The 23,923-nt window shown below is 34.4% G+C and overlaps 2 protein-coding genes and 1 pseudogene across 2 annotated transcripts; 1 reads left to right on the top strand and 2 right to left on the bottom strand.

The window, feature by feature from the left end:
* Positions 1–3,338, bottom strand: part of LOC110030291 — an 8,446-nt pseudogene extending 5,108 nt beyond the window's left edge.
* A 717-nt stretch (positions 3,339–4,055) lies between these two features.
* Positions 4,056–4,796, bottom strand: LOC110030287 (subtilisin-like protease Glyma18g48580). Its single transcript, XM_020732929.1, has 4 exons — positions 4,577–4,796; positions 4,351–4,463; positions 4,166–4,263; positions 4,056–4,060 (listed from the first exon to the last, which is right to left on the bottom strand). The coding sequence occupies exons 1-4, from the start codon at positions 4,667–4,669 to the stop codon at positions 4,056–4,058; spliced, it is 309 nt and encodes a 102-aa protein (XP_020588588.1). The 5' UTR covers positions 4,670–4,796.
* An 11,164-nt stretch (positions 4,797–15,960) lies between these two features.
* LOC110030293 (kinesin-like protein KIN-5A) lies at positions 15,961–23,684 on the top strand. The gene is made up of 23 exons (XM_020732936.1): positions 15,961–16,132; positions 16,356–16,582; positions 16,649–16,778; positions 16,860–17,018; positions 17,106–17,570; positions 17,662–17,759; positions 17,838–17,994; positions 18,063–18,132; positions 18,346–18,422; positions 18,534–18,587; positions 18,665–18,745; positions 18,852–18,963; positions 19,066–19,152; positions 19,256–19,431; positions 19,524–19,685; positions 19,756–19,863; positions 19,945–20,103; positions 20,187–20,270; positions 22,386–22,591; positions 22,671–22,772; positions 22,867–22,976; positions 23,048–23,199; positions 23,295–23,684. The coding sequence occupies exons 2-23, from the start codon at positions 16,386–16,388 to the stop codon at positions 23,490–23,492; spliced, it is 3,144 nt and encodes a 1,047-aa protein (XP_020588595.1). The 5' UTR covers positions 15,961–16,132; positions 16,356–16,385; the 3' UTR covers positions 23,493–23,684.
* The last annotated feature ends 239 nt before the right edge of the window (positions 23,685–23,923 follow it).

Below are 23,923 nucleotides of genomic sequence, written 5' to 3'. Positions count from 1 at the left end.
TGTTATTTCAATTTTCACTATTTTATTGGAATAACGCAGTCCCAAATCAAGCAACCTGGGAGAATATTCTAATAACTCTTCAGCCACAAATCAAGTACGCGGGGGAATATTCTGATAACATTGCAAAATAATCGAATAACATTATATAATACTCAAATAACACTTCTATTTTTACAAATAACACAGATGAATTATTCCTGTAGAATTCATGTTGATTGGTAAGAGGACTGTAGCAGGGACAATAATCTAAATTAAGAACATTGTTTAACTTTTTAATCAATGATAATGATATAAGAGTGGATAAAGTTTGCTAATATGAGGAAAACGGAATACCAATTCTACCCCCTTGAAGCAGTAGATATGTAAAATAATCAATTAATAAGGGCTGAATTTCTAATTTAAAAAAAACCAGATGGGGACACAACGCAGCCTGGTTTGCCGCTATTTAATTTTTGTAATTTTGTATAATAGTGTGCATCAACAACTGGGGAAGTCGAAATAATCCAACTCAGAATTTTAATTGCTGTTGGAATTTGTTGACTAAACCAAAGCCTTCATACCTTACAATACTTTACTTCTAGATAGATTTTTAAATAGGGGTGTTTTCCGTACGAGAAAAATATTACATTAGGACTTTTAACGTAGAGCAACGTTCGGAGTCTAATGAAATGACGACACGTTGAGGTGATAGAAAATTAAAAAAAAATTGTTTTAGCGCTGGGGAATAATCCTCCCGTGTTATTCCACGTTATGCAGGTGTTATTCTGGTGGTATTCATGTGTTATTGTGTAATGAAAATATTCCCGGTACTATAATAACACAATAACATATCAATATCACCACAACAACGCCCGAATAACGCAAAAAAATACAGGAGAAATATTCTCCTGCGTTGCCGGACCGGATCACAGGAAAGCGCGCTCGTTTCCTTGAAGCTACGTGTCTGTATATCAGTGAACTTCGAACGTAGCTCTACGATAGGAGTTCCGATCTAATATTTTTTCCTTTGCATACGTAGCATCACACAATCCTTAAGAATTTAAATATCTAACACTTAGATTTTTCCTTTTACATCCATAACAACCAAAATTTTCATATCAAATAAAAAAAATGCAATCATTTTAACTAAAAACAATGAAAGTGACATGCATGTAAGAAAATTGAAGTTAGATTTGTACATACATAGGAATTGTGGGGCATACATAGATGATATGCATGTAAGAATTGAGGGGCATGTATGCACATCTTTATTTTTCATATTATCTAATAAAGGATGGTTCCAATGCTTGACAAATGTTGTTGTCTATTGCCGGCCGACGCCAAAACGTACACCAACCTACTAAATTTTAGCAAGTTGTATTTTGGTGATCTCCTCCTCTACTATAAAAGGCTTTTAAAAATCAACAAAGTAAATAGATTGAAGTATATTAGTTTATAAGGATGCTCAATATGCATGACATAATAAGGGTTTAAAAAATGTATGTTGAGGAGGTAGATAGATAACTACTCAATTTTAAAATCTAAAATAAAGAGCTATTTGGAACAATTTTTGTTTGAATTTATTTCCTCTCTACTTTGATTTCTTCTTCTTTATCATTCTTTTGAAGATTTGTTTTTGTCCCTTATTAAATAAGCTCATGCATATTTTTTTCATCCTTGTTCATGCATACATTCATACACACCCATATAACAAATCATTCATTAACAAAACGAAAAATACGAGTTAAAATTTTATATCTATTTTAATATTTGAACCAGAATTTAAAAAAAAAAAAAAGCTAATTGTATAGTAAATTATATTTCGAGTGTAAGAGGAAATTTGTGGACGAAAAAATTGGCTCGGTAAAATTTGAAAAATTATTCCATACGGATACCGTATGCAGAGATGTATATGGGGTCTGATCTCTACCATACATCACAACAAAGATATATGAAGATGAGCTTTATTTTGAACTTTTTTTAAAAAAAAATTTACTGTAATAGACGGTAAAGAACAGACACAACATATATCTCTGAATACGGTATCTATATGAAATAGATTTTTTCAGAAGTATAAACAACTAACGTGAGAAAGTTTGCTTTGACCTCCCCACCCAATGAGTGGATACCGCAATGAACAGCAAAACCGAATTAGAATCGCAAATATATCATTCAAATATTTTTTTTGTCAGCAATCAGTCAATCCCAAAAGTCAAACATCTAGACGCGTAGAACATCAAAAAGATAAAAAAAAAGCCTTTTTTTAATGATCGGATGTGCGGTACTTCTTTTTCGCTATCACTATTTTATAAATATAAATACAGAAATTTTCAGTATTAGAGATGCAAATACATAAGAATTAGGTGGTTTTATTGTAAAAATCCTTTTTTTTTTAAGAAAATAACGTTAGGATTCTGAAGAAGTAAAGAGATGGAATCATGATTGCTGCGAAAAGCTTAGCAATGATTCATGTCATACCAGTATCAAGATTAGCGATAATTACATCTTCCCCAAATCTAGCTTTTCTCCACAGAGATTGCTTCGGGACAATGCCGTCTCTCTCCAGGCCAAGGAACTGCCATGACCGAGTTGTGTGGAGCTTGTGCCCTCTGTTCTCAAAAACAGAAACAACTCCGGGATGCTCTGAATAAATATAATTAATACAATTCAGAAAATAAACGACATAAATCTTTCAGAAAATGTGGAAGTAAGAGAGAATTCCTCTCACTTGAGATCTCCAGAGCATCTTCCTCCTCCAGGATTGCTGCGAAGCCATTGATGCATCTTGTGTAAGAGTAGAAGATTGCATCCCTGGCCTTCTCCTTGCTGCATTAATCCTCAATTACTTATATTCAAAAAATTTCCATAAGCAAATAAATAAATAAAGCATTATATTTCATGCCGTTTCTGCACCTCTGAAGGAATGATTCCAAGAGCTCATAGTGGGATTGTGTCACGATTTCATTAGCATCAGCAGAGAATTCTGCTGTGAAGTCGGATTGGGCTCCGAGGTAAACAACATAGGACTGTAACAAAAGAGAAGAACAGAGGAGAAATGAATCACAGATTCAAAGTGACTGCTTTGAAAAAGATGAGAACTTTTTGATGAACAGATTGGAAAAGTGAAATAAAGGCGAACCTTTTGAGCAGCAAAAGCCGGGCATTGAAGAAAATAGAAGGCTGAGATGAGAAGAAACGGCAGAAAGTTCATTGTTTTCTGAATCTTCTTCATCTTCCTTCTTCTTCTTCCTCTCTGCGCTAGAAGCACAGGAGACTGATCACTTTCTGCTCTGTTTATAGAATGACGAACCTTCTAAATGGGGAATTTGAATGAATCACGCCTGCGCATTAAAATTGACGTTGATAATTATGGGAATTGAGTGATTCTGAAGACGGTTTACCTAATATAATTAAGATTATTTCCGGTTAATTTAAGAAAAAAATCATATTTTAGGCCGATATTTTATCTGCATTTCCTTTTAGACCGCCGAATGATTTGTCTAATTCTTAATTTCATTTTTGACTTATTTGGCCTCGGTTACGGCTGGGATTGGCGAAGCAACAGAAGAGGGATCGAAAATTTGACCTCATTCATTCTGTGCGCGCCATTGTCATTCATTCTGTGCACTCCATTGTTGGTGGACCGCACGTTGTTGAGCTAAAAATAAAGGCTTTTGCATACATGCCACATTATTTTTTTGTGTTGACATGTCTAGCACATAAATATTCATATTTACATGCATAGAAGTCGAATCTTAAACAACATATCAAAAATAATATCACCTATATTTTTTTAGAAGTGTAATATGCAATATTATTCATGTGTTTATGTTACTAAAATATTTAAAATGTAAATATCAAACAGACACTTTGTTTGTTAGAGATGTTAAGTACATAAGAATTACGAGGTTTGTAAATTCTTTTTTCAAAAAAATATTATTTTCTTCTATATTTTATTGGCTGATTATTTATTTGATTATTTTTTTATTTGTTGTTACAAGAGATGATTACGGATGAGCATCGGCTAACTTTATTATATAGTTTTATCGTTGTTTACTAGAATAAGGTTTCAAATCTCACGCTGTAGGATATTGACACACCATCAATAAATATAATTAATACAATTCAGAAAATAAACGACATAAATCTTTCAGAAAATGTGGAAGTAAGAGAGAATTCCTCTCACTTGAGATCTCCAGAGCATCTTCCTCCTCCAGGATTGCTGCGAAGCCATTGATGCATCTTGTGTAAGAGTAGAAGATTGCATCCCTGGCCTTCTCCTTGCTGCATTAATCCTCAATTACTTATATTCAAAAAATTTCCATAAGCAAATAAATAAATAAAGCATTATATTTCATGCCGTTTCTGCACCTCTGAAGGAATGATTCCAAGAGCTCAAAGTGGGATTGTGTCACGATTTCATTAGCATCAGCAGAGAATTCTGCTGCAAAGTCGGATTGGGCTCCGAGGTAAACAACATAGGACTGTAACAAAAGAGAAGAACAGAGGAGAAATGAATCACAGATTCAAAGTGACTGCTTTGAAAAAGATGAGAACTTTTTGATGAACAGATTGGAAAAGTGAAATAAAGGCGAACCTTTTGAGCAGCAAAAGCCGGGCATTGAAGAAAATAGAAGGCTGAGATGAGAAGAAACGGCAGAAAGTTCATTGTTTTCTGAATCTTCTTCATCTTCCTTCTTCTTCTTCCTCTCTGCGCTAGAAGCACAGGAGACTGATCACTTTCTGCTCTGTTTATAGAATGACGAACCTTCTAAATGGGGAATTTGAATGAATCACGCCTGCGCATTAAAATTGACGTTGATAATTATGGGAATTGAGTGATTCTGAAGACGGTTTACCTAATATAATTAAGATTATTTCCGGTTAATTTAAGAAAAAAATCATATTTTAGGCCGATATTTTATCTGCATTTCCTTTTTAGACCGCCGAATGATTTGTCTAATTCTTAATTTCATTTTTGACTTATTTGGCCTCGGTTACGGCTGGGATTGGCGAAGCAACAGAAGAGGGATCGAAAATTTGACCTCATTCATTCTGTGCACTCCATTGTTGGTGGACCGCACGTTGTTGAGCTAAAAATAAAGGCTTTTGCATACATGCCACATTATTTTTTTGTGTTGACATGTCTAGCACATAAATATTCATATTTACATGCATAGAAGTCGAATCTTAAACAACATATCAAAAATAATATCACCTATATTTTTTTAGAAGTGTAATATGCAATATTATTCATGTGTTTATGTTACTAAAATATTTAAAATGTAAATATCAAACAGACACTTTGTTTGTTAGAGATGTTAAGTACATAAGAATTACGAGGTTTGTAAATTCTTTTTTCAAAAAAATATTATTTTCTTCTATATTTTATTGGCTGATTATTTATTTGATTATTTTTTTATTTGTTGTTACAAGAGATGATTACGGATGAGCATCGGCTAACTTTATTATATAGTTTTATCGTTGTTTACTAGAATAAGGTTTCAAATCTCACGCTGTAGGATATTGACACACGATCAAAAAAATTCCTGATTGCGGTGCGTATATTGAGGTAATTTTTTGAGCAAAGAATGTTCAAATTTTAAATAAAAGTAATCTGGAGTTTCAATTCCAACAAAATTATAGTAAAATCGGCTCAACGAGATGGACCCAATGATACAAAAAATCGGAGCCAGAACGCGCCTCGATCAAACCATTAAACTATATTTGAAAGGTCAAATATATGATGAATTTTATGAGCTTATAGGCGCATCAAATATCTTGACATAATAAATCCAACGAGTCCAAGATTGCTGAATTCTAACAATATTAAGACACTCAAATGTCCATCAAACTCCAACTGATCGAGGGGAGTTCTCTGGGTCATCTGATCAAAATGGTTCATTTTATTACATTAATTTCACCTGAAACTCTATAAATAGAGGCCCATCACTTTCATGAGGGGGGAGAGAACTTGAAGCCCTAGGAGAAATCTATGCCCGAAGAGAGAACTTGAATCCGAAAGAGAGCTTGAGGCTTGAGAAGGAACTTGAAGCTGTGAGAACAAACTGAAGTCCAACATCAGTCCTGCCGTTGTCGACCAACGTCAACCGTCGTCAACCACCACAAACCACCATTGATTACATCAAATTATCGTCGACCACCACGTGAAACAAGTGGTTGCAATTGTAATCATCTTTTTTATAGTGGAACTCTTCAGTTGGGTCACGCACCATGATTTTTTTCTTTTCTGGGTTTTCCACGTAAAAACTTCTGGTGTCATCATTAATTATTTTCTTTCATTTCAGAGTATGTGTTGAATCTCCATACCACACTAAAATGATAATCCGCTAATCTAGTGTCATAAATTTTAATATGATTGTTGGTCATAGTTTTGAATGAGCCTCTTGTTGTGTTGAGTCTGTCTCACATAATACTAGGTCGGTTGTTGGTCGTGGCTCCTCGCCTGACCTCTTTGGTTGTTGTCCCAGCCAGTCCCTCTATTATCACGAGGTAGCAAGTCTTCATCATGTTGGGGATTGTTCGTGAATTTTCCTTCTTCTTCCACCCACTAATTTGTTAGGGTCTTTTCTGGGAGCAGCGATCTAATGGTTTGACATTAACGAAGTTCTCATAGGCGTTAATATACTTATTGGTCATCTCCAACAATTCAGCCAAACTCCGTGTTATTCCACGCTGAGGTGAAAACGAAACCTCTCAGACCTCAAACCTTGGGTCAAGACTGCCTGTTTCATGTTCGATCACAACTCCGTCACCTCCAGCATCTCTCACTGGAATGATAGAATGAACGAAAGTGGGCTTTTGTTCGGTCCTTGTTTGAGCTGTCACAAGGACAATGCCCTTATTTTTTGCCTCTAGGCTCTCGCAAACTGCACCAAGAAAAGTATTTTGAAATTGGAGAAACAAGTAATAACCTCGACCGACAATGAGTTGAACCACCTCAGAGTGATGGTCTAAGGGTAGTTAAAAACAACTTGTATTTGAATGCGTAGGAGACCTTTAACAAGCACATTAATGACTTGAATGAATAAAGGTGGCCATTGGGATCTGATTGACCTTTGTAAGATTCTAACGTTGGGAGTTTAAACTTCTCTAGGGGTTCAGCTCCCAATATCTCGAGGGAGAACACATTCTTTGGTTTCCATGGGGTCTTAGTACGCCCAAATCATTGTCCTTCTATATGTATAGATCCCACACTTTCCTAGTATTGTGAATCTCTGCCCCTCTTCAGGCCATGGTTCAACCTTCTATAGGTGTGCACCAACGTCACTTCTCTACAAGGAATCTGCCAATGAGAAGTGTGTTCTCCTCCTAAAGATGTAACAACTATAAGGACCTCTGCAATTTGTTCCAACACCTAATTTGATATCTAGCTCCTTAGCTCTTTTATTTCTCATTGCATGTACTCCTCCATGAATTCTCTGGTTCATCCTATAGTCACTATGTCTCTCTAATGGTTTTCTTCTTGTCATTGTGCTTCTCTTCTTCTTTATGGCATGGCTCTATGCTCACAACACTTTATAGAATGTTAAATTTGAAACTATCTGAGAGACACATCCAAGGAATAGAACATAAAAGAGGAGAGAAAAACAAAGAGGGAACATTAATGAACAGTGAAATTACATAACGTTTTTCATAAGATGAGCTCCCTATTTATATATAAGGGGACCTCGAGATTACATTTTGTGTCCGTAGCAAAATAGCGATTGCAGGGGGTACTTTAGGTAGTATACATTAGTAGGCCCAGAAGGAAGCCTAAAAAGGCACCCAGCCAGACATAATCCAGGCGAACATCATTCTGGGCAGTCGACGGAAGGATATCAAATATCCACAACAAGTTCAAGCTGCTGTTGATGTCTGTCTAGTCCAATTGAGGAATGTCATTGAGCAGTTGTGCGGGAGTTTGGTCGGGGTATCCTTTGAGCCAGTTGTCAATAGTATCTAGTTGTGTAGGTTGCATTTTGCCTTGCTAGTAAGAGCCAGGCAGTTGAAAGATAGATCCTTAGGTGTTATCACCTGGCTAGCATGTGTCAGTCGATCAAAGGTAGACACTTGGGTTTTACCCGGTGCACCCCTACTTGTACGTCATTTCCCTTGGGATCAATGGATCTCTTTAAAATTTGTGTGGACTTATTTTGTTTGTACATATTAATTTTCATAAATAATAAATCAAAGTAGGAGGTCCCCAGACTCTCATTCCAAAAACTCCACCTAATTAATATTTATTTTAAAAATTTTTAAATTTTTAAAATTGAGCCTACTGTCATACACTTTCTGGGATAGAAAGAATTTTAGTTGGAGGACCGCGTGCAATTTTACATACGTTGAATATGCAATAATTTTTCTCCTTCCCTCTGACCAGCTTGAACACTTGACCCAAAATAGCTAAACACTCCAATCATGGACCTCTCCGTGGGCCGCCAAGATAATGTCATTGCAAGAGACTCCTCTCCTTTTCGTCATCTCATCTCCCTCCGCCTCGCTAACTCCTCCCTCCGCCCTCTATCCGTCCCTCCCTTTCCCATCTCCGCCTTTTTCTTAGACAACTCGTCTTTCGGCTTGCCGCTCTGTAAAGAGATAGATTCCGCACTCAATTCACGTCCCTGAAATTGGGCCCCACCCTCCAACAATCCTGCCCAGTGCATTATAGGCATGTGCCCACTTGCTCTGAAATGAGGGAGAAAGAGGGAGACGAGGCGTAACAGAGACTTGGGCAGTTTATTTGGTGTCGTGGCGTTTTGAAAGCATACTTGACCTCTTTGATGGGTAAACTGCGTTTAGGCAGCTTATGTGTTTTGAAAATGCAGAAAGCAGTGTTTTCACACCGCATCCATCTAGATGCGATGACAGTTTTCTGGCAACAGTTTGACTTTTTAAACAAAAAATAAATAAATTATAATAACCACTGCACCTAACTTATCAGCAGATTATTTTTAATCAGCTTATTAGCAGATTATTCAATAAGCTGCAGCTGCCCCAGACCCTTCGTATGTCAAAAATGAGTTTCAGGGTCGTCTTTTGTAAATATAAGAGTTTGGTGGCCTCCGTATCTAAAAACCCCATAAAATAATATATAAATTATTTTTCCAAACTTTTCAAAAAAACTTCAATAATAAGATTATGCATGCTCTTTCTTAATGCATATAGGGCAGTCTTCTAAATTAAAGTATCCCTTGAATTAAAAATTTTCATTTATTTTACAATAGGTTAATTTATTATATTAAAATACAAAATATATTTATCCTATTTTAATATATTTTAGTAGTATATATCCACCTAAAATTGAGTTTGATGCTGTAGAGTTTCTGGACTTACCTGTGCGATATAAACACGAATGACTTCCTGTGCTGCTACTGAACCTCATCAGTAAATACATAAGAATTGTGTGGTATCTAAAAAAAAACTGTTTTTGATAATTTAAGTTGACGGAGCGCTACTCTTGTCTAGACCTATAATTTTTAATCCTTCTAGTTATATACAACGATATTAAAATGACATGTATCTATAAATAAGATTATGCATGCTTGATATTAACTTAGTATACATAAAGACCTGCTGCACAAGAAGTATTTGGGCTGAATGAAGTACATTTCAATATATTTATTTTTTTTTCATCCTCTTCCCAACTCTATGTGTAGTTCCTTTATTTCCTTCCTGTTGTCTGCTTCTCTATTTCTTCGTAATATCAGAGCCATAGTTGAAAAGATCTACATTCTCCAACTAAAAGCCAATGGGTACATTAATGTCATCTTCAACTCCAACCAGTCAACAGCAACTCTTCCCTCACAAGAAAGTTCGAAACTTCAATCCAAGCTCCATTCAAATTCTTGTCTCTCAACAAAATGATTGCCACCAACTCAGGAGAAAAATTTGCGTACGTAAGACGTACGCAACGCTGCGTTCGCCAGGGAGGTTATTCAGAAGATATTGAAGGGTTATATCTCCAGGGAGGTTATTCAGAAGATATTGAAGGGTTATATCCACGTTATACCCTCTGTAACCTACTTGTACCTTCTATTAAGTTTCGTGCATCTGTTTTCATATATTTGTAGGTTAAAGGGAGGTTACAGGGGGTATAACGCTGATATAACCCCCCAATACCCTCTGAATAACCTCCCTGACATACGCAGTGCTGTGTACGTCTTACGTACGCAAATTTTTCTCCGAAATCTGTGGGTTTTGGTCCAGATATGATATCTAGATCTGTTTTTGCCAAGGATTCATTGTTATCCACATAAGTTAGCAATTGCCTGTAATCATTCACATCAAAGGCTTAATCAGCTTAGTACCTACAGGAATATTTGGGATCAATTTGGTATAATCGAAGAGCTAAATTAGATAAATGTGATGCTCTTTGATTCAATGAACTGCATACAAAAGTCATGGGACAAATTTGATTTTTTGTACGGATATTGTGCTTACCTTTTTAGACATATCATGATATATTTCAGCTATATCTTTCTTTGGATGGATAGTCCTTAATTTGCAATCAATCTTTAAGAAGATGCTAGTTTTTACTAGAGTAGACATCATATGACTTGATGGCACATAATTTCTAACGGATTATGGTTATATGCATTCTAGTTTTGACTATAATAGACACAACTTCATTTAAATTTACAATTTCAGTGTGTAAAACTTAAATGTTGCGTGAAAATATAGCAAAGATGATATATAAACAATATACCGATATAATGAGGTGTTTTACCGTTAAAATAAAATAAAATTTGATACAAAACTTAACATAAATAGCACAGTCATACAAAAAGAAAGCATGTTTTATTGCTCGCAAAAACCACAGAAAGTTGGCATACAACATATGTATGCAAAAATATTTTTTATCTTAGAAGTTTTGCGGTTAAAGAAATGTTGGTGCACTATCCCATTCAATGGAACAAGAAAGTGATGAATTAATGATTAATGAATTGGAGAAATACCAAACTAATGTGAATAGACAAATAAAGAAAAAAACCCACTTAATACCCTTGTTTCCACACCCATTTCAGTAAAAAACCACTCTGTATGGGTATGCACATAAGATGTGCCCATACCGACAATTTGACTTAAAATATTTTTCTGTTTCATCCACATGAAATAGTTTTGCAGAGCAAAATTATGTAATGTTTGGGTTCATGTTGCTATCAAGCAAAATATTGCTTGCTTTTAGATTGCAATGAACTATTATGTGTAGTGAATTGTTGTGTAGAAAAAGAAGACGATGTTCGATGCCAACAATGATGTAGAACTATTCTGTTTAGTGAATCTTGTAGATAAAGAAGACCACGACCGATACACAACAGTTCCACAATTACCAAATCATTTCATTCCACACAAAATAAGGTGGCAAATAAGCTCAAAAGAAAGTTCATCACTTTCATCAAAAATAAGTTCAAGTTGGGCCTCATTATAAAATGGATTCAAGTACAGAAAAACTCAGCAAAGGGAACATCATTTTCAATGGCATGCTAAAACATAACATTTTCAGCCAAGAAGAATTAACCTCAACCAAGTGGTCAATACCAATTGTTGCATCAACCAAGTGAAATATAATATCTGTTGTAAGAACAACAACCCAAACAAAAAAATATAGCAGTCATAAGCAAAAAATCGAATTCAACTAAAAAAGAAACAAAAGAAGGTGGACTACATAAATTTTTCTAAAGTCTTACTATTGTCTCTATAGAACAAAAACTATAGAAGTTTTAAATGATGCTCACAACCTTAAGTCGCGTTTTTTATGTAATAAAAGAGTTACTTAAGGACAAATAACAATTAAGTTTGGGGGATTTGATACAGCAAAAAATATTCAATTTTTCATATATATTTAAGGCTTATATTTGGTGATATTGCAATTTAAAGAAAGATATTTTCATGTTTTATTACAGGTTTTCATGTTTTATTACAGATTTTCATGTTTTATTACAGGTATACTAAGTCTAGGCATTTGGAGCTTAAAGGATGTAAAAAGTACAAAATTTGGCGTCAAAAGTGGCGTTTTCAAAAAATTAAACTGGTGCCTAAGCGCCAGAATCCAAAGAAGACGACGCCTACGTGCCAAAGACGTTTATTTTCACAAATGCATTGATTTTGGACGGATTTTGAAGAGATTCCTATAAAGACTCATGCCAAAGACGTTTATTTTCACAAATGCATTGAATTTGGACGGATTTTGAAGAGATTCCTATAAAGACTCTTAGGAAATTCATTCCCACATTATAAAAGAGTGCTTTTATGTTAGAATTGTGTGTGTGTTGTATGTCAGAGTGTGTAGGGCATGAGTAGCAAAGTGTAGGAGAGTGTGGCAAGTGTCTCTAAGAGTTGGAAGAGGAGAGGAAAAGTTAGAGATTTTTTCTTACTTACATTTCTAAGAGAGATTTGAGTGTTATTGTAAAGAGAGGAATGGATTTAAAGAAACTTCAATGGATTTACTTGGGAAGAAATCGAGTTATGTTGTTTTACTTTTCTTTCTTGTTTTGTAAACTTGTTCTTATATATAAAATCTATGTATCTTTCTCCTGAATTCTGAGTAGATTTCCTTTTTCTTCTCTCCCTACAAAGACAAATTGGTCATGTGAAGAATCAAGATTGTTGTGCAAAATTTTAATTTCATATTTGTGATGATTCGAACTTCGAATTTCATTTAATTTTTGATCTGACCAATTCAATTGTTAAAATTTGTTGTAAAACATACGATCCGAGAGGGTCATGCTTTCCACAATAAAGAAAGAATCACATTTGATTTCATGGATGAGAATGTAGTCTATAGGGTTGAGTGCAAATAAGTAGGGAAATATTCATTGATAAGCGTAAAATTGAAGGTTTTAGGGTGACAGACTAAAATCTTCAATTTGGCCCAAAAATTTGGAAACTAAAGCGAGATGATACTCCTCCGGCGAGGGAAATGTGGAAACTCTAGAGTGAGAGCCAGTATCTTCCTAGCCTAACCGCAGATTTAGGGACTAAACACTAGATTAACCAATATTTTTTATCGCTTGTAAAAATGATAAAGAATATATTTGCTCCTATTTGACACAATACATTTTTTTTCAATTTAATAATTCACTAACTATAATCTCGTTATAAGAGGAAGGCTGTTTTCTTAAATCTGAACTCTTTGTCACAAAACCTAGTTTAGTTTTTGTAAATTTAGCTTTGAAGTTTAGATATTTGTGTATCAAACTTAGTTTCTTTAGTTGCATTAAACAAATTTTGACCTGTTTTCTTACTTAAGTTTTCTATAGTTTAAATACTATGCTTTTGCGTGTTTTTCCTAACAATTTTTTATCTCCATGTGAAATCAATACTTAAGACTCCATTATAGCTCTTTATTATTTGAGCGATATATATACTTGCATTTGCAACCTAGTGACTATTTGAAACTGAAAGTACACCTTAATTCACTAGGAGTGACACCTTTAGATATTTTAAAGAAGAAAACTTGTTATACTAAAGTAAATTTTATTGTGATTAATTTGCATATTTTTTAGTGTAGCTACCTTGTGAGTTGTGGTATTGAAAAACATTTATAATTCATAAAAATATGCATCATAGAGTGGTCGCTCGGTCGTTCTTGCCAGTGACCCAATTCATAAGTGATTAAAGACATATGTCTCTTTCAACCAATTCACATTATCTAGAGTTATCCCTGACCGACCATTCCATACGATTATTTTAAAGGCCTTTGGAGAATACTTCAAAGTCATCAATCATAACGTAAAGTGAAAAAATTGAAGGATGAAAAGAAGCGAGGAGAAAAATAAATAATAAAAGCATAACATCATCAAACCCCTCACTCTTATACATAGGTAAATAAAAGAAGAGGGATCATCACACAGGTGTAAAAAGAGAATTCTACATTAATATGAAAAATGCGTCGAAAGAAGGATCATATCAACACAATAAACGAGACAAAAAAATATATTTAATTCAAAAAATAATCATTAAAGATTACATGAATAGCTTGAGAACTAGCCAGCGGAGAGATATTTTCAAGGGTTCATTCAACTGATATATACTCTAGTCGAAGGAGTCTTTTAAGCAAAATTTCTCACCCAAACTTAAATTGCTTTATACGATCTATCTTGACTTAGTGTGGATTATGAGGGATCTCCCTTGGATGTTCAACAGTTCCTAGTGACAAGTAGTAATCTCCTCCTTCGTTCTCTTCACTTTCTCCACACTAACAAGTAATGTGTATCTCCTTGTCTTGATGGATTATGGCCAACCAAGTGAAAAAATTCTCGATCTTGTCCAAACGATGTACCAACAATTTGGGAGACATCCAACATCCATTAGTTTCTTTCCAATGGGTTTCGAGAGGATTGACGAGGCAATCAATCACACCATCATTGCCCGAGAATCGACCACCCTCAACTGGTGCCTATGCAGCAGCTGCTGACACTGCGATCGAATTCTCATCCACATTTAAGAGAGAGTTATCATTTGAGTCTATTAGAGTCGGGTCAGTTGCACCAAGGGACAATGTAAAGGGAAGGCACTTCATAAGATATGCAAATCAAACAAATAAGACCAAGACTCCTCATATTGAGGAGTCAATCCAACTCAGACACTAATATCGATGCAGTGCCCTCACCATGTAATGGCAGAGCACTAGCAGTTTCTTGCACAACCCATTCAATCAATTTGTCTTGTGCTATAATAAAAGTTGAGGTGATGGATCAGATTGATAGCCAGGTCGGTCGCCTGAAAAATTCCTCTACTTAGTGACTAAGAACGAATCAGACGATCGTAGCTTGATCCATCAACGTAACATTTTTATTCTTTTTAACAATTCTTTTCACCTTCTGGGCGATACCGCTCATTCGGCCTCTTGAAGACAACACAAAATAGATCATTGTTGGGGTTATCCCCCAGGAGATTCAACACATTATCCATTATAATGGTCAGAAGCTGATAGATTTAAACGAGAAGGGCTGTAGAGGTAAAGAGTCTGTCACGCCTTATTTATAAAGGTAAAAATAAAGAAATAAACGGAATTCAATTATTAAATTTATTATTAATAATAAATGTGATATACTTTTTTCGTTAAATTTTCTAACTTTTATCATAATGTCACTTTCAAGAAGTAAAAGAAAAAGAGAATTAAATTATGTACATAAAAAATGTGTCAGTATTGATCTTGAGAAGGTCTATTGTTCAAGAAAAGAACAGTACAATGACGGAGAGTCTGCCAATAGAAGATCATGTGGCCCACTTGTTCGATCGAGTGAGGCTGCCCGAGCCAAAAGCCAGAAAGGCCCTAGCCGATCAAACTGTGAGAGAGTCTAAAGACGATCAGAGGATACAATAACAGCTATTCAGACAAAATGAGGTAAAAGGACATCCAAGTCGATTATCATAGGAGTGTTAATCCTAGAAAGATTTGAATCTTTAGCATCTTGAACCACCCAGAAACATCCTTCATCAGGGTTTAAGGATTGACTACCAAACCATAGCAACTGACCCACTCATACCGATCAAATTCAGCTAACCGAGCTAATCTCATCTTATTGAGGGGATCTCAGTCGACCTAATTGACTCTGTTGATCCAAATTCAATTAAGCTTAGTTGGCAGACCAAAAGAGCAGCCAAACGATCAGCTCATACAAATAAAATACCAAGAATATTGTCTACATACCCTTTTTAAAACACAAGCAAGAATATAACATCATCATATTGTATCATTTCTTGTATAAATAAAAAGATCATTTTATGAATAATATATTATTAATATGACTTTTTTACTGTTCACACGCCTCTTATATCTCTTCTTATTTTCTTAGTCCTTAGGTGTAGTTCACGGACAAATCTAAATTCAACATATTTAAATGAACTTCCTCAAAATAAAAAATGATCTAAATTTTGAATATAATAGGTATGCCGGACTGCCTTCAATGTTCAAATCCCACTCGTAACGGCTAGTGATTCCCTCTCGCCTTTTCCCATATACTTACTCTCTCATCTCACATCCGCACAAATTAATCAACCTTTGTTATCTTCGCAAAAAACGTAAATTCGCCAATAAATTCCAATTGCATTCGAAACAAGAGCAAAAGCGGCAACTTTTTCGCGTCCTTTCACTTCGAAGACTTCGCCAGTATTGGATTGATTCGTCTTCTCTCCCCACTCGATCGTAGATCTCTCAGTTTCCTTTTATTTTCATCATTCTTTCTTCAGTTACTTGGCATTTCTCATTTTTTCAACGTTTACTAAAACTTCAGAAGGATTTTGTATCTCATTCTTCTGGTTAATTTTGTGTTCTTGTTTTGTCTCCGGAAGATTGACACCTAATCAATCACTGGGCTAGTGTTCAAGAAACTAAAAAACTCTCTTTGTTTATTGGGTTCGTGGTTTAGATCATCGCAGGCAGATTCCGAATTCACCATATGTTTGCCTACCCTTCTCCCAGTACTTTTGTAATGGATAATTCTCAGAGGAAAGGAGCATTTGTAACAATTTCACCATCGCTGACTCCTCGATCCAACCATAGGTCTAGCAAAGGATCGAATGATAGCAGCAGTAATTCTAACAGCAAGCATGACGAAGACAAGGGGGTCAACATTCAAGTCATCGTCCGATGCCGGTAAGGACTTCAAATCCCCAAAAACGTCATCTTTTTCATGAAATTTAGTATTTTGAACTGTTTTAGACCTTTGAGTGAGGATGAGATGAGATTCAATACGCCGGTGGTGGTATCCTGCAACGAGCAGCGGAGAGAAGTTTCTGCTGTTCAGAACATAGCCAACAAGCAGATTGATAAGACCTTTACCTTTGACAAGGTTAGATATCCAGTGCTCAAGTTTTTTAAGAAAAAAATTAATTTTTTTCCAGTGATGTAAACTTTTAGTTTAATCTTATAGGTCTTTGGTCCATCATCCCTGCAAAATGATTTGTTTGAGCAAGCAGTCTCCCCTATTGTGAGAGAAGTTCTTGAGGGTTATAACTGTACGATATTTGCATACGGTCAGACTGGTACTGGAAAAACTTACACTATGGAAGGAGGAGCAGTCAACGCAAAGGTTAAATTTACCTTTATGCTTGTATTAGTTATTTTTCATTATAATTAATAACTGTATGATGTTTTTTTAATAACAATATATATAAAGAATGGAGAATTTCCAAATGATGCTGGTATCATCCCGAGGTCTGTTCGACAAATCTTTGATAAGCTTGAGGCTCAGAATGCAGAATACAGTATGAAAGTTACATTTCTTGAGCTGTATAATGAGGAAATCACAGATCTTTTGGCTCCCGAAGAGCTCAGGCTGTTAGAGGACAAGTCCAAGAAACCAATTGCTCTAATGGAAGATGGAAAGAAAGGAGTTTTAGTGAGGGGCCTGGAAGAGGAGATAGTTACAACTGCTGGTGAAATCTATAGAATACTAGAAAAAGGTTCTTCAAAGAGGCGTACTGCAGAAACATTGCTCAACAAGCAAAGTAGCCGGTCACATTCAATTTTTTCAATAACAATTCATATGACTCCAGAGGGTGAGGAGATGATCAAATGTGGGAAACTTAATCTTGTTGATCTAGCAGGTTCTGAAAACATTTTGAGGTCTGGTGCTAGAGATGTGAGTAATTCATCAGCTATTTTAACTGAGAAAAGCACAGTTCTAACAGAATTATTTGCTAATTTCACTGGTTATGGATTCCATATTGCAGAATAGAGCAAGGGAAGCTGGGGAAATTAACAAAAGCTTGCTTACACTTGGTCGGGTTATTAATGCTCTTGTTGACCACTCAGGCCATGTTCCGTATAGGTTATTATACCTTCTTTTCTTAACTTCATGTTTTTTAGAGTTTGTTATGTTATGTGCTCAAAATTTTTTTTTCTTCAGAGATAGCAAATTAACAAGGCTTCTGAGAGATTCGTTGGGAGGAAAAACAAAGACTTGCATTGTTGCTACTATATCGCCTTCCATTCATTGCTTGGAAGAAACATTGAATACTTTGGATTATGCACATCGTGCCAAAAACATAAAGAACAAGCCAGAGGTAGATTTAAAGTTAATTCCATAGATTTAATATGATTTAGTGCTTATAATTTCCTTTTTTTAATCCAGGTCAATCAAAAGATGATGAAATCTACACTTATCAAGGATTTGTACTCTGAGATTGACCGCCTTAAACAAGGTTTCTCCCCTCAACCCCCCATTTCTCATTAAACTTTACTGCAAAAATTCAATGATTTTAAATTTTTTAGGAGAGTTATGAATATTTGAAAAAGAGCAAAATCTGTACTTTTATGTAACATTACCATATACAATACAGGAACTGCTTCTCATTTTTTGTTTGTAATGGTTGCAAACTGGATGGGCTTGTTTATTTTATATTATAATTTTACAGAATTATATGCTGCAAGAGAAAAAAATGGCATATACATTCCAAAAGACTGCTTCATGCAAGATGAAGCTTTAAAAAAGGTTAATTCTGTTGTCTGAATAACTTTTGATGATTTGGTATTGCATTTATATAATTTAAATGAGGTATGATTATTACTGCTAAGATGGATGATGAATTTTTCTGCATTGCAGTCAATGTCAGAGAAATTGGAATGTTTGAAAGCAGAACTGGAATTAAAAGATAAGGTATCAATTCAGTAATTTTAAATTTCTAGCCGTTAATCATTTCTAAATTTTGAGTCAAAGGACTTGGTTGAAAACAGGAATTCGCTGGGCTACAAGATATTTGCAAATCTCAAAAGTTACAGCATGCAGATCTCAGTGATATGCTGGAAAAAACGCAGGCATGGAACAAGTCTTCCAAGTTCATAATTTTTGTGGACATTAACTCAAAATTGCAAAAAGACTAACCCTTTTATGGTTTTTTTTTCTAAATTTATTTTTATGTAGAGACAACTAAATGAAAAGGAACACTCCTTCGCTGATCTAGAGCAACGCTATAAACAAGCAAATCTAGCTATTAAAGAAAAAGATTATCTCATTTCTAAAATTTTAAAGTCTGGTAGGCAAATATATCTTTGGAGTACCTTAAAAAGTAGTTGTATGAATTTTGGCACAATATTGATATTGAAATGTATGGCATGAACCTTCTCTCGTTTCTCAGAAAAGGTGCTTCTTGAAAATGCTCTTGAGCTTCGATCTGAACTTGATAGTGCAGTAACAGATATTTCTGGACTGTTTTCTAGAATCGGTTGGTGGTATTTCTCATTAAGTTTGTTTGTAAAAATATAAGTAGTAGTAAGGTCCTGTTTTCTTCTTCTCTGACATGCTCATATCCGTGGATTGATCTTCAGAAAGGAAAAACAAGATTGAAGATGGAAACAAAATTATGCTGCAAAGATTTATTTCCCATCTGAATGAGCAGCTGGGTCTTTTGCACAGCACTGTCTCTTCATCTTTGACACAACAAGGGAACTTTCTCAAACAAGTGGAAGAGGAAGTGCGGTCATTTATTTCTGCTAAGACTAAGGTTTGTTAAACAGATGATGCCCAATGAGTTTGCTCTGCTTTCATGAATTTGCAAATTTTATGTACAATTTCTTTTCTAATATAACTATTTAGACCACAAAAGAACTCCATGAGTGGCTAGAAAGATTGAAAGATGTGTATAATAATGGTATAAGAAGCATGGATGGAGTTGTAGGTGAACTTAAGGAAAAATCAGAGTCAACCTTTGGAAAACTCAACTCGCAAATATCAATGCATTATTCTGGGCTGGAAGATGTAAGTAATCCTATATATTTTCATAGGCTTTTGTCAAAAATTGGTTCTGACTTCCCTCTCCACATGACAGTGTCTCAAAAATATATCCCAAGAGGGAAATCAGTTGCTTAATGAGCTTAAAAGTGGCATATCTATGATGGAATACAAATTAGTCTCTTTCACAATGCAGCAACATGAGGTCGGTCGGTAGCCATTGCTGATAACTACCATTTTTCTCTTCCTTCTGGTTTGTAACTTTCTTTAGAGTTCTTATCAATAGGGTCATCTGAGAACTGTGGAAGCTACCAGATCTATCTCTAAGTCAATTGCTAGTTTCTTCAATGATTTAGAAGTTCATGCAGCTAAAGTTAGCAAGATTGTGAAGGAATCAGGAAATATTCGAAGCATACAATTGTATGAGCTTGAAAAGAAATTTGAGGTGGATCCCTTCGGTTTTCTCTTACATAACAGAAGATAATATGTGTTGCTGACATTTTGTTAAATTTTATATCATGCCCGCAGGAATGTGCAGCTAATGAGGAAAAGCAATTTCTCATGAAGATTGAAGAAATGATAGCAAGTTCAAATGCAAGAAAGAAAAAACTGGTAATCGAGCTCCTATTTACATGATTACATCAATTGGAAAGATAAATTGGCTTGATTTTTTTTCAGACCTATCGTCGTGAAGTTGGCAAACTTGTTATTTCTCCATATATGTTTGAATAGAACCTCATAATGCAGCAGTTACTATCCATTAAACACAAACAACTTTAAATACCATAACACGAAATCAATATTAATAACTTAATAACAGGTGATATCCAAAAAACACTCAACTGAATGACCACAAATGTCATTTTTTCCATCAAAACAAACATTACTATTGGTATAAACTCCAAAAAATTATGCCTATTATAATGACATTTTTCAAAATCTTAACGTGTGATGATGCAAATTATCTAAGATGACATGCTATTTTGGGTTTAAATTATATATATATATATATATATATATATATATCTATGTGTGTGTATGTTTACATGTAATTTAATAACTAGATTTAATTGCATAACTATTTGTATTTAGAATCTTAATTCATGTAGGATCCCTACTCAAGGCTAATTGAGTCGTTGAATTACTAAAAGTTCTGTTTTGACTGTCTTGACTTAAATGGTCATTATTGATTTTTATATATATAAGAGCTAATATGTGATGAATCAACTTATCCAGAATAATAGATATAGTAATAATGATAACATTTGAATAGAGCATTAATAAAATCATAATTAATTCAAGAGAATGATGAAGCAAACAAAGTCCGACTAAAGTGTGTAAAGCCAGACTTTCAAATAAACATGCCATCACAAACAACATTTAGTAGGAACTTGTAAAGTGTGTAAAGCCAGACTCATTACTTAGGTTTTTCAGCTCAGTGTTGTGCTAAAGTTGTACGTTGCTCTTTGGCTCTCGCTCTCTCTCTCTCACTCACACACACAAGAAATTGCATGATATTTTCAGACAAATTAATAAATATTTGATACAAACTTAGAATGTGCTCACTAATCTATACAAAATAGTGTTTGGAAAATAAGTCACATTCTACTCAATATGTGAAGCCATTAATAGTGAACTCGTACTTCATAACAATTACTTGAAATTTTTTTTTATTCCAGCTGATCATTATTACAAAAGTCGACAGTGATCATATCAATATCATCTAAGTTATTATATTAGTCTTATACCATTTATTTATGATTATTTATTGAAGATTCCCAGATTCAAGTTTGATTGTTGTTGTTATTTAGGATGGCATTTGTATTTTAATAAATCCTTTTTCATAACTTACTTTTAAGTTTTCTTCCATTCACCATTTTTCATTGTGAAGCATATACCATGTTAATTATTGTCAGCTTATTTAATAGAGTATCTTCGACCACCTATTATGTTTGTCCATGCCTTATTATTTTAATGTGTTATTTATGTAGTTTTTCAATAAAACTATACTTCACTTCTTCCTCAGTTTTCCATAAGCTTATCCTATAATATCTTTCATAGCCCTCAAAATGGTTATTTCCTTCCTATAATAAATCCATGTCGTATTGCTACTCAAACAACATTTTTATAGAATAGTTTTGTAGTCTTTATATGGCATTCTCTTTTTGCTTCGTAATTGTTGTGCACTTCATCAATGACAAAATTCTTTTTAATAATAGATCTAAAGTTTTTTATTTATCACACTTCAGTATCATGTACTCAATATTTAATTCTACTAAAATTTAGCACCTAAACGTTCCTAGAGAAAGATAAATAATAAAAACATCGATAATGCATTTGCGGGCTAGTAGGTTGCATCTATGGAAAATAATTAAGACCAATTTATTTGGTATGATAGATCCAAAATTTTTAACCTTTCACAATTCAGTATCATGTTCTCGATGTTTAATTCTACTAATTTTAAGCACATAACTATATAGAAATTCTCAATTGTTCTTTTAGAACTGTTTGCAATCCAGTTTTATGTTGGTCTTAATTATTTGCCATAAATGCAAACAACTAGTTGGCCACAAATGCATTATCGATGTTTTTATTATTTATCCTTTGCCTTGAATTTTTACTCTTTGTAAGGCACAAATTATTATTAAGCAATATGTTTTGGCATGTAGAATGTTGAAAGTACTGAATTTATAACTTACAATTTTTTTTGATTGATTACTCATATAGGTTCAAGAAGCAATTTTTGCTATCCAATCGATGGATGTTGAAAGAACTAGTGCCTTACAGACACAAGTTTCTTCAACACAAGATTTTACTCACCACATGAAGGAACAGTGGACCATCTATATGGAAGAAACCGAAAAAAAATATCGTGCAGATACGAGCACAGCCGAGACGGAAAAAATTACCATAGAAGAAGTCCTCCAGAATTGGTTGGTGTGATTTCACCATAATTCCTTAAGAATTATATAACCACTTGGCTAAATTCTAAAATTTTGCTTGAAAATGCAGCAAATCAATAGCAATGTCAGGTTTGCAGCAGTGGGAGGTTGCACACAGTTCTTTGCTAACTATTGGACAGAACAATAAATCATCAATGGAATTCCTCCTCAAGTATTCCATCTTGACACACATCCGAGAAAAAATGTGTTCGAAAAAAATTCACTTTTATTATTATTATTATTATCAAGCTTCTAAATTTTTGCAGGAGTGGAATAGAAGCAAATGATGTGATACACTCTGAATCGTCTGCTTCCATGACTGCTGCTCTAGAAAATCTTGATATTGAATGCAAGGGTTTTCAATCATCTATTGATGGTAAGTTCCTTTATTCTTGAATTGTAGCTTTCAATGATAGGTTGGTTATTATTAACATGCTCTACATGTAGGTTCATTGAAGCTTGACCATAAAACAAGTGAAAGCATTGATTCCTTAATTGTTCCATGTTTGGCGGAGTTGAGAGAACTACAAATTGGTCATCATGACAGAACGATGAAGATCACAGAAAATGTAGAGAGTTGTTTGGAGAAAGACTACATGGTAAATATTTTGGGGTAGCCTAATCAAACTTTTGTCTTTTACTTTGCTATTGAAGGATTTGTTTCTCACTATTTTTGTTTTCTTTTGAAAATCAGGTGGACAAAGAACCTTATTTGACACCAAAAAGAGCAATTAATGTGCCGAGTTTGGCATGTATCGAGGAGTTAAGAACTCCGGGTTTTGAAGAGTTGTTGAAGGCCATTGGTGTAGAGGGAAAACAATGTTTGGGAACCCATGAAACTCCGGTGCCAGCCCTTCAAGATTGTAGAGCTCCTCTGACCATAAAAAATTGATGGAAGAGAATTTGAAGTCCTTGGTATTTTTTAAATTGGAAAATATAACAATGTACAACTTTTGCTTAGAAGCTTGAGAGACTATATGATGTATGTCAAACAAGCTATCATTATGCATCCATGGTATTAAAGATGGATTGATGATGATGGTATGGAGTTTGAAATGAAATTTTATCCAATATTGCTATATTTTGCGAGTATAAAAAATTAGCCAAATTATTCTATATTGTGCTATTTAAAGAGACACAAATCGGCAAACATGTACAATATAATGATTACTTTCACTCTTCATATGTAGATATGAGAATGATTATTTTCTCTTAGGGGCAGGCCCTACTTCGAGATTGGTAGAGCTCCTCTGACCATACAAAATTGATGGCAGATAATTTGAACTCTTTGTTTTATTTTTTTTAATTGGAAAAATATAAATC

This window comes from Phalaenopsis equestris, unplaced genomic scaffold (genome assembly GCF_001263595.1).
Source record: "Phalaenopsis equestris unplaced genomic scaffold, ASM126359v1 Scaffold000694, whole genome shotgun sequence".
Classification (NCBI taxonomy): domain Eukaryota; kingdom Viridiplantae; phylum Streptophyta; class Magnoliopsida; order Asparagales; family Orchidaceae; genus Phalaenopsis; species Phalaenopsis equestris.
The sequence above is the reverse complement of the archived record's forward strand: the minus strand, read 5'-3'. Positions and strand labels throughout refer to the sequence as shown.